The sequence below is a fragment of the Pteropus alecto genome, unplaced genomic scaffold, assembly GCF_000325575.1.
Source record: "Pteropus alecto unplaced genomic scaffold, ASM32557v1 scaffold86, whole genome shotgun sequence".
Classification (NCBI taxonomy): domain Eukaryota; kingdom Metazoa; phylum Chordata; class Mammalia; order Chiroptera; family Pteropodidae; genus Pteropus; species Pteropus alecto.
Genome location: NW_006442109.1, coordinates 25,038,015 through 25,051,950, shown reverse-complemented (window position 1 = coordinate 25,051,950; position 13,936 = coordinate 25,038,015). Strand labels below are relative to the sequence as shown.

The 13,936-nt window shown below is 37.0% G+C and overlaps 1 protein-coding gene across 1 annotated transcript in view; it reads right to left on the bottom strand.

Moving 5' to 3' along the window:
• Positions 1-369: 369 nt before the first annotated feature.
• The window catches only part of GATM (glycine amidinotransferase), a 14,009-nt gene continuing 442 nt past the window's right edge, over positions 370-13,936 (bottom strand). Inside the window, exons 2-9 of the mRNA XM_006920406.1 lie at positions 12,517-12,735; positions 7,133-7,328; positions 6,167-6,357; positions 5,065-5,202; positions 4,757-4,921; positions 3,203-3,266; positions 2,864-2,980; positions 370-855 (exon numbers count right to left, since the gene is read on the bottom strand). Of these exons, the coding sequence (XP_006920468.1) occupies positions 743-855; positions 2,864-2,980; positions 3,203-3,266; positions 4,757-4,921; positions 5,065-5,202; positions 6,167-6,357; positions 7,133-7,328; positions 12,517-12,735 (1,203 nt within the window). The 3' untranslated portion in view covers positions 370-742. The remainder of the gene's footprint in view (positions 856-2,863; positions 2,981-3,202; positions 3,267-4,756; positions 4,922-5,064; positions 5,203-6,166; positions 6,358-7,132; positions 7,329-12,516; positions 12,736-13,936) is intronic.

Genomic DNA, 13,936 nt, shown 5'->3' with positions numbered 1-13,936 from the left:
TGAAACATCAAAATTTAGAAATGGAAACTGACAGTTATATCCTATTGCACTAAATAGTTCTGTAAAATTTTAGAGAGGAGAAAGAGATTAAAATAAATCACTTGAAATGAGGTAAATTGTATGAAGACATTTTTAGCAGTAAATATCACCAGTGTTGAGATGAGAATATTAAAAACATTCATGGAAAATTCACTTAAATGTTTGCATAGTCTATGTTATTTTTTAAAAACAAAAATTAAAAATTAACAGTATTTCTTATTAGAAAAAGAGATAATTATCTGATTTACTTAATATTTGTGTACATTCTAAGTCTTTCATTCAGAAAAAAGAAATGATACAAACATTCACAAGTCTAGCAAAAAGTTAAAAAAAAAAAATTGAAGATTAGGACCAATAGTTCAAGCTGCCTTTTGGAAAGAAAATTAAAAACAGAGGTAGATAGTTAAATATTAGCTTCCAAGTTACTCAAATGATTAATTTTTGTCTTGGGACACTTTCACCAAATTTTTACGCTTGAAGCCAAACAGCAAATAAATTTAGGAGTAGAGAGTAAGACCTAGCACAAGTTATTTTCCTTATATTGAAGAAAAGGAATAAACATAAACCAGGCTTAAGACCCGTGTTAAGGATATGATTGTTTAAAGCCCTACAGTTGATGCACTTTTTAAAGCAGGAGAATGAACCTTGTCCCTATGAGTCCTAGGTTTATCTGAGGCCAAGCCACAAGCTCCATCAAGCACGGTCAGTCAAAGTAGGACTGCAGGGTGCCTCGGCGCCGGACATCGCAGGTCCAGCAGTGGAAGCCTCCTCCCAGAGAATTGGCATTACGAATGTTAACCTTAATGGTACTGATACCTGCATTGAAAGAGAGATACGTGACCAGTTAGATGGACTCACATGAAGATTCTCCTATAGAAAGTAAGCCTAAAGATGGGTAGGAATATTCCTGTCATTCGAATCCTTCAGTCTACTCTGACCCAGGACAGTCTTTCAATTTTATTTTCATCAATTATATTTCATCTGATCTATTCCACTGCTAATATAAAACCTTCACCAAAAAGTCAGCAGAGACTCTGAAGTCTATTTTGTGCTACTGACTATTCACAAGTGAATAAGTAGGATGAGCAGACATATCTGTCAAATGTTCAGAAATGATCAAGCACTAAAATTTCAAGGCCTTTTAGAATCATGCTTTAACTATTTTGTCAGACTGTTTTTAATTTTACCATGTCAATTTAGAAGGAAAAGTATAATTTAGCCAACTTGAGAAGCTAACTTTACCTACTCACATATAAGCAGAATTTATCTGACATCATTAACTTTTTACCAGGCTGCCTTAAGGAAACAATGGAACAGAGCTTGTACTTTAATATCTGGGTTGTATGGTCAGCTGGGTACCAAAGCTACTCAAGACAATTAATTAGTTTAATCTGGCACCGTTTGTATTGACACAGGTACAATGTTTATGGCACAGTCACCCAACAGTATTTAGGAAAACCCTATTGTTCGGCATAATGTGGTTTTAAAACAATTTATTCTCATCTCTCGAGGAACCCATTATTTGGAGGAGAGAGATAAGCTACAGAGTCACTAAAGATTCCACTGGTATGGTGAGAGAGGAAGGCAGCAGAAGACACCCGGAAAGACTTTCCTGAGAAGTGAGACTAAGCGGGGCTCTGAAGAGTAAGAAAAAGATTTGGACAGAGGTAAGAAGTGGGCTTGGGATAAGGAGTAGGCTTTTAAACACAAGCATATTTTGTGATGGACAGATGTATCTCTTATTCAGATTGCTAGATCTGCATTAATCCTGAATTGGAGAGAATTCAGTTGCTTGAAAAAATTTGCTTTAAGTTCCCTATGCCTAAAAAGACTTTATTACAAAAAAAAAAAAAAAAAGACAAACCAGATCTTTGGTATTTAATAATATTTTAAGATGAGAAACAATAAAATCTTAATGGACAAAGAAACTGAATAACCTGAGCATTTGAGTAATTTAATGAAAGCCATAAAAAAGTAGTATAGCATTAGGGATTAAATCATTATTTTGGGCTCAATATAGACCTGACAGGCCAATCCTTTTATACTGATACTACATTAAAGAGGGATGTGTCAAAGGGTCAAATAATTTTTCCTGGGTTGTAACACTGGAAATATAAGACAAAATATGACTCAATTACAAGTGTACAACCTAGCTTTATTTGACACTTAGGATACATGTTAAAAGTGATCATCATACATACTTCTGTACTTTATATAAGAACCATATGAAAATCCTTCCTTTCAATACTATTCTCAGCAGTATTAGAATAACTAGTCTAAATTTTGAATATTAGGATAAGCAAACTCCCACCTAAGTAAAAACCAGTTCTGATTTTTAGTTCAAAGTCGAATGATTTACTGACACCCTCTATTGCATTCCATTACTTTGTTCACTGTACTTATCACACATATAAAGTCACTTCTGTATCTGCATCCTTATAAGTCCTTTAAAATATGTAATGACAATTAAATTACTCTAAAGGATCCTCAACAATTTCTTATCTGGGGCAGGGCTGAATAATCTCTATGCTCATCTACAAAGGGGTAGCTCTCCATACATGGGCACCAGGAGCTTAGGTAAGTCACAGAAGATGGATACACTTATTGCTAAGGGAGTGCCTGAGGAGTCTGGGATACTCTTCCAACCTTATGATGTTATGACTGCTGAAAACAAAAATACTGTCCATCTACAAAATAATAACTTGGTACCGCTAATAGGAACAGAAAGGGAATTAGATAAAGCATACATCAGACCTAGCATTTCATTTCTTTAGTTCATTTAACATTTTCATGTATGACAACATGTTTCATTTATTGTACATACCCAGCTTTTCAAACATCTTTTGAATTGGGACTTCATTGGCATCCACCATAACACGTTTTTCATCTAGCATTAAGACATTCATGGAAAGCCATTTGGATGACATCCAGAGTGGGTGATCTAAAAATAGCAACAACTTTTAAATCATGTCTGCTTTCATTTTTGTTTAAAGCAAAGATTTGAAAGTGAAGAATACTAAAGAGGTAGTTCAATTCTTTCAGCGGTTCACTTTCCCTGCAAAATTTTATTTTAACCTTAAGACAATTAATCTATAAATGTTATGAATATCCTTGGTGACTGAAGTAATCATTTTAGTCTATGAGTATATAAAAGTAAACATACCATCTGGGATGACTGGTATTGGAGGAGTAACTATGGTCCATCCTGCTTTTTTGAAAAGATCAATCTGCAAGACCAAAAACAAAAACAAAAACAAACCCCAAACCCAAGGAGGGTTAAATCTATATATATTATTTTTATCATTCTTGGTCTCCGATAGGCCTTATGATTAATAATTCTTTTTGAGAAGCCGTCTTCTCAACTGTTAATATAAAGAAATTAAAATTTCAAAACATTTCGATGATTTTGTCTAAATCCTAATTTAAAATGTACATAAAATCCCCACATTACCAAATTGAGGTTTAAAAGTAACAGAAATGTTAAAGCTTTTAAAAATATTCTTGTGCTTTTCTCAGGTTTAAGAGATTTTAAAATACCTAAGATACTGTCCTTGATAAATCCTCATTAAATGTGACTGTGTCAAACCCATAGTCCATCCACTTCATAGTCCATGCGTGATAGTATAAAGACAAATGTTTGGGTAGTATTCCCAAAGAACCATAATTGTAACTTAGCCATCCCTATGTTCACATACCCACTTAGTATATCAATGAATTATATTAAAGTAAAATGACTAATCTTCATCACTGGGTATAAATATATGGTATAAAAATGAAGTTATAAGGTAAAATCATGATTTTAAAAAGAAGTACCGCAGCCTAGCAGATAACACAAAATCATTCACCACCCAACTGGAAGTAGGGGGCAGCAGGCTGAAGTGGGAGGCTCAGGTGATGGGGACAGACCAGCTGCAGTGCAGCATCTCTGTTCCTCCCTGCAGGGTAGGGCTGGCCAAGAGAGGCCTGACCCACTGGAGAGGGAAGAAGACACCCACTGCCCATTGGCAGTGCTCCAGACATGTAGGAATCATCCTGTTTGCAATTCAGCTGCTGTGGAACCCGGGTTGCAAGTTATGAGATATAGTAGTCCTCCCACCTGTCTGCGGTTTCGCTTTCCACAGTTTCAGTTACCCATGGTCGACCAAGGTCCAAAAATAATAAATGGAAAATTCTAGGTATTTTGAGAGCGAGAGAGAGACCACATTCACATAACTTTTATTACATTATATTGTTATAGCTGTTCTATTTTGTATTAGTTATTGTTGTGAATCTCTTACTGTGCCTAATTTGTAAATTAAACTTTATTATAGGTATGTATGTACGGGAAAAACACAGTATATCCAGGGCTCTATCCATGTACTATCCATGGTTTTAGGCATTCACAGGGGGTCTTGGAACATATCCCCTCGGGTAAGGGGGAATCACTGTAGTACCACTCTGTTCGATAAAAACACTTCCATAGGCACAAACTTGAGACTCTGGCAGCAGCAAGCAGCCAAAGTCAAAGTCTAATGACATTACACTGTGTATTTCTGAGTGCTGGATATCCTGTATTAAATATAACATAAGCAACCTAATTTTTGATCATAATAATGTTAAACATTGCTGAATTTGTCATTTAGAACCGTTAGGAATCGCAGAAGTGCTTAAAATAAAAATGGCGATTTTTTATTTCAGTTGCTAGACTTACTTTTCCAAAGTCCTTACTTTTCCTTACCTGGTGACATGGTCTGTCAGGATTGGAAAGCACAAGACCAGGTCCAATGATATTGAAGGTGGCATCAATATGCATTGGATTGGGATCTTTAAAGGAGATGATATGCACTCTGTAGTCTGGAGCAAGATGCCTACGCATCCATTCAATGCCTAGGTAGTTTGTAACCTGAAAATAAAAGAAAGACATAAATCTATAAAGATTCAGTTCTATAGTTAGATAACTAAAAATAGTTACAATAAAAATATTTGAATTTAGAAATTAAAAATACAATAAGAAAGTGTGAAATTTCACAGGCAGCCTTTATCCACCTGGCTTCTCTGTGCAAAAATATCTCTTCCAGCTCGAATGAAGTCAGCAGCATCAAAGCATGGCTCGAACTCAGTTGTCACGAATTTTCCCTGAGCAGCCAATTTGTGTCTGTCTGCCACAGAACAAATGGGGTAATCCTAATTGGAACAAGAATAAACACACACAATGCATTGGTTCATGAAGAAATTATTTATAGGACATTCATTACTAAGAAAATTAATTTAACATCATTTTTTTCTCAAAAATACTACTACCCTGTTCTAGACTAAAAAACGCACAGGGCAGATGTAGGCCCATGCCAACCAAACCAAAAAAAATCAACATTTAAGAAAACATTTAAAAACTAAGCATGATAGCAATTTCCTGATACTTAAAAGCAAGCAGTACAGAGGCAGTACTGATTCTGAAAATATTCCATGACCCATGTATTGATTTATGTAGCTACCTATAATACTGAAAGTCAACAGGATGAAGTCATTCTGTATTTAGAAAAGGAACTTGGTCCTGAGCCTAGCTCTTACCATAAAATGAGATCCCATGCTTCCCCTGCCAAATGTGACTGGGTGTGGTGGAATGAATTTATTACTAAGTCTTTAAACTTCTAGAAGAAATTTTGATTTTTTGATTCTTTCTATAAATGATCAAGTAGTGATCTAATAAGGGACACACACTTCCTTTCACTGTGAGTTTGGCCTATAGACCAAACGCTTTCTCTAAAAGAAGAGAATGGAGTTCAGCCTAGTGACTTTTCTGTCTCCAACAATGAATAGGCAAGTTTTTCTCCCTGAAATGGAATGATACTACTCCCTCATGGGGTTGTTGTGACATATAAACAGGATTGAGGATGTAAATAAAGCTCTTAACTCAAGACCTGGCACATGACAAGCATCAAATAAGGGGCAGCTATTATTACTATTACTGTTATTATCACTATATCATTTACTCTTATTTTCATCATAAAATGATCATTTTTAAAAAAGCAGGTGATGCTCTCGGTTTCTGAAATGCATAGCAAATACAAGGTATCTGAGACTCTCTATCTCATTCTCTGTGGATTATGTAGAAAATTTACTAATAAGCTCGCTATACTCAGGAGCTTACCTGGTCATAAAGCTCATCAGCCATTGTGGGCTTAGGAGCCGTAGTCCACTTGGCGCCACGGTGGAAGTAGTCTTTGATAATCGACCGGTATGCGCGGTACTCAAAGAAGCGAGCACGCCATGCCATGGGAGCTTCGATAATCTCATTTCCCACGACTATCAGGATGTCTCGAGGCATCGCACCGTATAAACCTGTCAGACCAAAAAGGCCCACAATCACCTCAGTAATGCTAATTTCAAAGACAGAGAAGTCTATATTTTCTGATTCCATTTTTTCGGTTAAAAAAAATTTACAGAAAATCTCTATGTGTGAATGTATACAATTATATGCAAATAGAAAAACATATGGAGTGATACATATTAGATTGTTAACATGAATTCTGTGTGAGGATGGTGAAGCCAGAGCAAAAAAGAGAGAAATGAAAAGGAAAAAAAATGAAATAATAATTAGTCCTTATTCAAAGAGGTCTTGAGCTGCCAAGTTTTCACCTTTTGTAAGCTCCCTTCTTGCTATACAGAAACAGTTCTTCAGGGAATATCAGTACCACAAGATAAAAATCGGGCCAAGGATGACTTGTAGAACTATAAATTAGAACACTAAATTCAGGCACAGGAACAATCTTGTAACAGTGTCAGTTAAAAATAAAATGGGAATGTTTCTGTTCCTCTCTTAACTTTTATTCTTGAGGAAAATTAAATAGAATCCACTGTTCTTGTGTAAGAAAATTACCATAAAGTTTAGAAAAACTGTTTCTTTCAGGGAGATTCCAGATTTACAATGGAATCTTTAATGTGTACATCTTAATCATATCAAAAAGAACCTAAGTGTTCCTTAATTATCTTTAAAGTTTTGAAGGATTATTAAAACAAAGGAATCTCTGAGAAATTATCAGAATTTTCTCCTTACATATTAAGAAATAAATTAAAAATTAAGATACTAGCAGTTTAGGTATATGACATCACTTACCCGTAGACTCAAAATCCGGAGTTTTATACTTTAACGACCAGTCAATGGGGTCAGGCCTCCTCACTGTCACTCCTTCCATTTTTAAAATATTGCACATTTCTTCAATTTCAGCAACAGCCTTTTTCAAATGGTCTTTGGGAAAATAATGGCCTCCATGCTTTTGGTAAAATGGCCAGTACTTTTCATATGTGTTGGCCTAGAAGTAGAAGAAAGTAAGTGAAATATTTATAGGAGAAAAATACGACTCTATCATGATAGATTCATAAGTGGTGAACTAGGATTTATATAGCCTAACAGAATTGAGACAAAGATCACATCTTGTGAAGTATTGATCCCCAGCACCGAGCACAGTACCTCTCTGGGAAGACACTCAATATCTGTTGAGTGAAGAACTCTAACTTCCCTCAATGTTTTGAGACCTTTTGCGTCTTCTGTCTGAGATCTCATGCCCTCCTACTCACAGCACATCTACCCTCACACAGTCTTGGAATCCTCTTGGGCCAGTTTCTACATGTTTCACAGACAAACCAGGAGATGGTTGCCCTGTTAGAAAGTCTCGATGAAATCAAATAAGAGAACAAACGAAATAGCATAAGAGACTAAAAGCACACTTATACTAAGATAAAACCTAGGGCTATCCATGCATCCCAGAATTCTGTCTGGAAAACTGCAATTCAAGATACAGGAAAATAGAATACTGCCTCCATAAAGGTTAGGGACATACTCTCATATATGCTTTGTTTCTCTTAAAAAAACATTATTGATTTTTCCCATTCGACAGAATTGCCACTTGGCAAAATTGTGCAGCAGTACAAGTCTGCCTGTGGTGCTTCCTACCCTCCCCCTGCCAACCTGTCTCACCTCACCACACCTTTCCTTTCTCCAATCCATCCAAACTCTCATACTGCTTCAGGTCCTTACATAGTAGAAGAAAGTGATCTGATAAACGAATTCACAAATTTTTAGTAACTAAAAAAAAGTTTAACATTTAGAAAGTAACCAAGGTTTACATGTATTTTAAAAGACAACTAAATGGACAACAGCTGAATGCTTTTTAAAAGGCTCAATCGATTTGCTAAATATTACTATAAAATACCGATTTTCAAAAGTATAAAAATCTGGAAGAATTATTCATTGAGATTGTTTTGCATGCAGCTAAGTTCTCGATTTAAAGAAATATATTGGGAAATGGAGGTGATGCATATGAATGTAATTTGTCCAGACAGATGAAGCGGAATGCCAATCAGAAGATTCAAATGCTAAGAAAAAGCTCTGGACTGTCATCAAAAAGTTGGCAAAGTGATGTGCATTTAAGTATTTTACATTAAAAAAAAATGTTTAAAGCAGGTATTTAAGAAATATTTTCTTATAGCATTGCTTAACCAACCACCAGTCCTGATCACCCCATATAAAAAGGTTTCCATCATAAATCAGACAATTTCAGATAGTGGTAAGTGCTATAAAGAAAGGAAAACTAGGTAATGAAATAGAGTATGTCTAAATGTCTAGCTCTTTAATGTCAAAGACAATCTCTTTTCTGGATTTTCTGTTTTTACTTTTATTTTCACCTCAACCTAATAAATATCAAACTTATGGAGGCAGACCTGCTTCTTGTTAGTTCAGTATCAAGGTTCACATCAGTTAGACTGGGGCTGAGACTGCTGGAGAAAGATTAAGAATATGAAAAACCACTCTTTTGCAAACACTAAGAATGCCAGTGAAGCTCTAAAACGGGTTGGCAAGCTAAAGTCCACGGGCTAAATAAATCTAGCCCGCTCCTGTTTTTGTAAATAAAGTTTTATGGGAACACAGATATACTCATTCATTTACATATTGTCCATGGTTGCTTTTGTACTACAATGGCAGAGTTGAGTAGTTTCAACAGAGACTTGTAATCTGCAAAGTCTGAAATATTTATTATCTGGTCCTATACACCCCCCCTCCCCCGTTTAAATTATTAGTTAGCTGCTTTACTTCTGAAGATCTATATGCAAACAACAGGCTCAATTTCTGGCCCATGAAAAATGTTATCGGTATTAAAAATGTGAGTAGTTTTTAAGATCAATCCACTCTTTTAAATACAAAACAAAACAAAAGCACTCCACTGTTTTCTACGCCTAGGAAGTCCTGCAGCAGCAGCCAGAAGGAGAGGATAAAAATGACTCTTTATATTCCTCTCAGACACATCCTGATACTACATCCATTCACCACTTCCTCCTTCTCATGCCAGGCACATCTCTTACAGTCCACTGAGGGACAAGAAGTCTTTGAAAATTTAACAATGGGTTACAGCAGATGCACAGCCATGTTGTCTGGCCAGGCACAATCCAAAGTACCCTGTGTGATTATTTGTGCAGAGTGACGCTTGCCTTGGTAAATATAAACTTCCCTGGGAGAAAAAAGTTGTTTGAACAAGTTTGAGTTTCCTTGTATAGCTCTTACTCTAAGTCTATACAAAGTCCAAATCATCATGGCACATTGTATTTTCTAAGAGATAGTTGGAAGCTATTTACACTTTCTTTATAACCCTGCTAAGTGAGTTAGCAATCATTTACCAAGTGTCTGCAAGATAAACAAACACTATATTAAATGCTTAGCATATAATATTAATAATGTTGCAGAGATGTGGCTGCATTCTAGAAACTTTGTTGTCTTTCAGAGCCTAAAATCTTTCAGGGGGTTTGCCAAATGGATTTCAAATACTGTCTTTGGAAGGCTAGGAAATCTCAATATAAGGTTCTTATTTATAGCTGCATACATATTATACTAACTTTGATTGATTTTGTATTTTATAAAAGGTCCTTTATCAGTGATTTATAAAACAGGGCAAGAGCAAAAGAAAAAGCACATATTTAATGGGAAGTATTTACTGTTTTGAAGAATAAAAAGCCATTTAGCATTTAAAAATTATGCTTCCTGACAACTATGTTCCTCGTTCCCATAAAATTTCTCTAGCACTTACATCTTCCAACATATTTTATGCTCTAATTGCATATAAACAGTTTATGATATTGTTTTATCTTTCATTGTTCCCTAAACTGATTAATACATCTGTGTCATTACCCTCCAACTAGAAGGCCTTGCCTTCTAGGAACCATACATGTCTTAGACTTACTTTCCTTTCCATCAATACCTAGATTAAGCATGTGACATAAAGCAGAAGTAACCAGACAAATGAATGATATCAATACTGCTAATGTTACTTATAACTACAACCATTACACCCTCAATGTACTTTTGTAATGTAATTAGCAAACTGGGTCTATATAACTATAATGAGCTATGGTTTTGTCTTTTAAGATACTTAACATGTAACCTTTTACCTTCATATTTATCTCATTAGATAGATAGCAAACTTCTTAACATCTTCATTTTACTAAGGCCCAGAAATTTCTGGAATCTTGCACAAGGTCAAACAGCTAATTAACCGAGACTAACTATCAAGCTTTATGAAATATTTAATTCAATCCTGGTCTCCTGACTTCAGCCTGGTACACTTCCCACAAGCCCATGAAATTACAAAGTCTAAAGTTATATATAAATCAAGTGACAAAAAAAACCTCAAAATGTCTGAGAATTCTGATTCTATAAGATCACATGGTATAAAAGTCAGTAATTTTAAAGACAAGAAGAAGGATTAACTAATGCCTTAATTTTAAATTTAATTTCACCCAATTATAATGGTTAGCGGATGGGACATCTTTCCAAGAAAAGACTTTAAAAAGATCATGCCTTTTAAAATATGTGGATGATATATAAATTAATCTGTTCATCAAATTTCAAATATCAGAACCAAAGGTAGTTTAGAACAATTAGAAGTTATTACTTTTTCTATTACTCTATCTTCAAGGTCCTACTCAAGGATCATTTTCTTGGATAAGACTGCCTAATTGTTCAGCAATTGGTCATTGTTTTTTCCTTAGCTCTCCTGGCACTTCATTTCAACTGCCTTGGTAGTTGGTTGGCATAAGATACTTAGTATTAGTCTTCGTTTCTACGTGAACATCTTTTCTCTCCAAATGCTAAGTCATTTTGTGCTAATACCTCTGGAGCCCTGCTATAAGGTAGGCAACATTTTTTATGATGATGACAATGATATAACAGAACTTATTTCCTCAATCCACATTACAAATACAAATGTAAATATTCAGGAAGAATATAAGGACATTGAAAATATATTTGTAACACACCATTAATGGAAGCTTAGACTGTGTCTACAGTGTTGATGGCAGTCCCTTAGATACGGGACCCTTATGCAATATGCAACCTGAACATCAACCCATGGAGGCCCTGGCCACAGCCATTATAGATGAAGAAATACTAGGAATTTTTTAAAAGGGAGATATTACTTGTTACAGGGAAATCCTGTAAGACTTTGTGGAAGGTGCTATTGGAGCTAGGTGGTAATAAGAGAGGTGCAGGAAGTTGGGTGGGAGACCTAGGTAGGAGCAAAGGCATGAGGTTTGTTTGAGGAACAGTTTGGCTGCTTATATGGTTATCTTAAAAAGTCTGCTTAAAACCAAAGTGGAATATCAGAGGTGAGAAAGACCCAAACAGGAATGAACCTGCTAACCTGTCACATTAACACATGTCTAAATGAGTACGTGAGTGAAATGGGAAGGCAGACCAGAGCCAGATTGTGAAGGATCTTGAATACAATGAGGACTTTATCCTAAGCAGTGTGTATGTTGGGGGAAGGGCGGAAAATAGAGACGTGATAACATCAGGATGAGTAACATCATTGAATTTTGGTTTAAAAAAAAAATCACTGATCAAAGCTGGAAGGTGGTTTGGAGAGAAGAGCAAATTAAGGAGACCAGTGAGGTGTTAACTGCAATAGTCCAGGCAGTAGATGACATCCTGACCTAAGGCAGCCGCGGAAGCAGGGAGGCAAGGTTCATTTTGACAAAAGGCTTGTTAGATCTTGGTGAATGGACACGGAGGTGACGGAAATAGAATCAAAGATGGTTCTTTGGTGTTTCAGCTTGAGTAAATAGGAATGCCAAAAACTAAAAGGAAGAAACGAAGAAGGGTCCAGTTCAGCAGAGTGACTAACGACTGAATTCAAGATGTGTCAAGTTTTAATCCTGTTGCAATATGTGATAAGGAGTTGATCTGGACATAGTTCAGGAGAGAAATCTGAACCTGAGTGGAAGTGGGAGCTGAAACTTTGAGACAGAAAAAGAGTCTCGCAGAATCTGGAGGGAGTCATCATTTGTGTAGTGTCAAATACTGCAGAGATGCCAAGTAAGGTAACTTAAAATCAAGCACTAGATTTGGGGATTCTGGAGTAAGCTAAACTGAGGATGAGGGTGAGAGCAGAAGCCAGACTGCAGAAGGTGAGGAGCGAACCCACTTCAGACACGAGAACACTCTTGCTTTACCTTCACCTCCACGGTGAATGGTGGAACACAGGCGTTTTCTGCTCTGCCCACTATCACTTCCTCTAAGGGATCCCATTCGTTGTAAGAGGAGACCGGGCAGTCCTTGGGCAGAGGATCAGTGGCCTTGTCATCAGCTGCACAGGAATTCTGGGAGGAAGCCGTAGCTGCCTGGGTGCTCTGGAAAGTTCGCTGCACCCATCCTGTTAAGGTTCTTCCAAGCTTCCAAAAACAAAGAAAAGATTATTGTGTAGTCCTATATAGTACCTGCGGGGAGGGGTAAGTAGCGGTGGGATGAAAACTCAAGACAACATAATGGGACATTTAAAATCCGTTTGGAGTGTATAAACCAAGTTGTTAGTTTATAGGTAAGTAGTTGGGTTACAGGTAAGTTTTACCTTTCTTTTTACTTACACATTATCTTCTTATATGTTATGTTAATTGGCATTAACTCTTCAAAACCCCTCAGAAGATTTTTGTCCCCAGTGATCACACACTTATATCTCAGAATAGTTTTCTGCAATCAAGCTTTAGTCAAACTTTAACCATCTTGTCTGCAGATGATGGGTCACCTTCTTCCCAGAAAACTACAGAAAGCTGCTCCATGTCTCCCTGCCAAGACTAGCTGGGGGAGGGAGCCTCCTTTACCCTTCAATATCAAAGGTACGAACGTTAGACTCCCACGCCCCGCCGGCACTCCAGGTAAAAATATGTAAAGGTCCTTATCTTTCAGAATAATCAGCTTCAAATCAAAAATCTTTCATCGCTGACACGCTTCATATTCTTTGGTACTACATTCTGAGAATGATCAAATGCCATTTGCTCCATTTTACAGATGGCCCACAGTCCCCTAGCCAAGACAAGGATTAACCTGAGCACAAATTTAAACAACTAGAAAGGAGATCTAAGAACTTCAAAAAAGCCTTTAGAAAATGCAGGTCCTATAAAAATCTAGAGCAGGGAGAGTTCCTCACCCACCGGGCAAAACGCGAGTCCCCAAATCTCTATCCTACTCTGTTAAAAGCCTTAGAGAGAGGCAGGAGGGGAAGCCAGAGTGGGGACCAAAGCAAGGAGAGTGACAGCTGTTCTGAATCCAGTTGCTTGGGGGAGCCAAACTGCCCTGCTATTTCTGTTTTAGGAGCTAGGAAGGGTCTGCAGGCACGCGCTCAGCTCATGAACCAGGGAAGCGGAGGGCGGGGACCAGGCAGAAACTCTGGGTACAGAGCAAACTCGCTCCAACTCCTCTCGCAACACAGGATTCCATGTTACACTTGGGGTGGGCCTGCTCGCTCCCTCTCCATCCCCAGTTCATACTTTGCTTCTTTCTTCTCCCGTCCATCCACGCCATACTCATGCCCAACTTCATACCTACCCAAAGCAATGAACCCCAATAACACCATGCTTTTACTAAGAGGTGTTACTT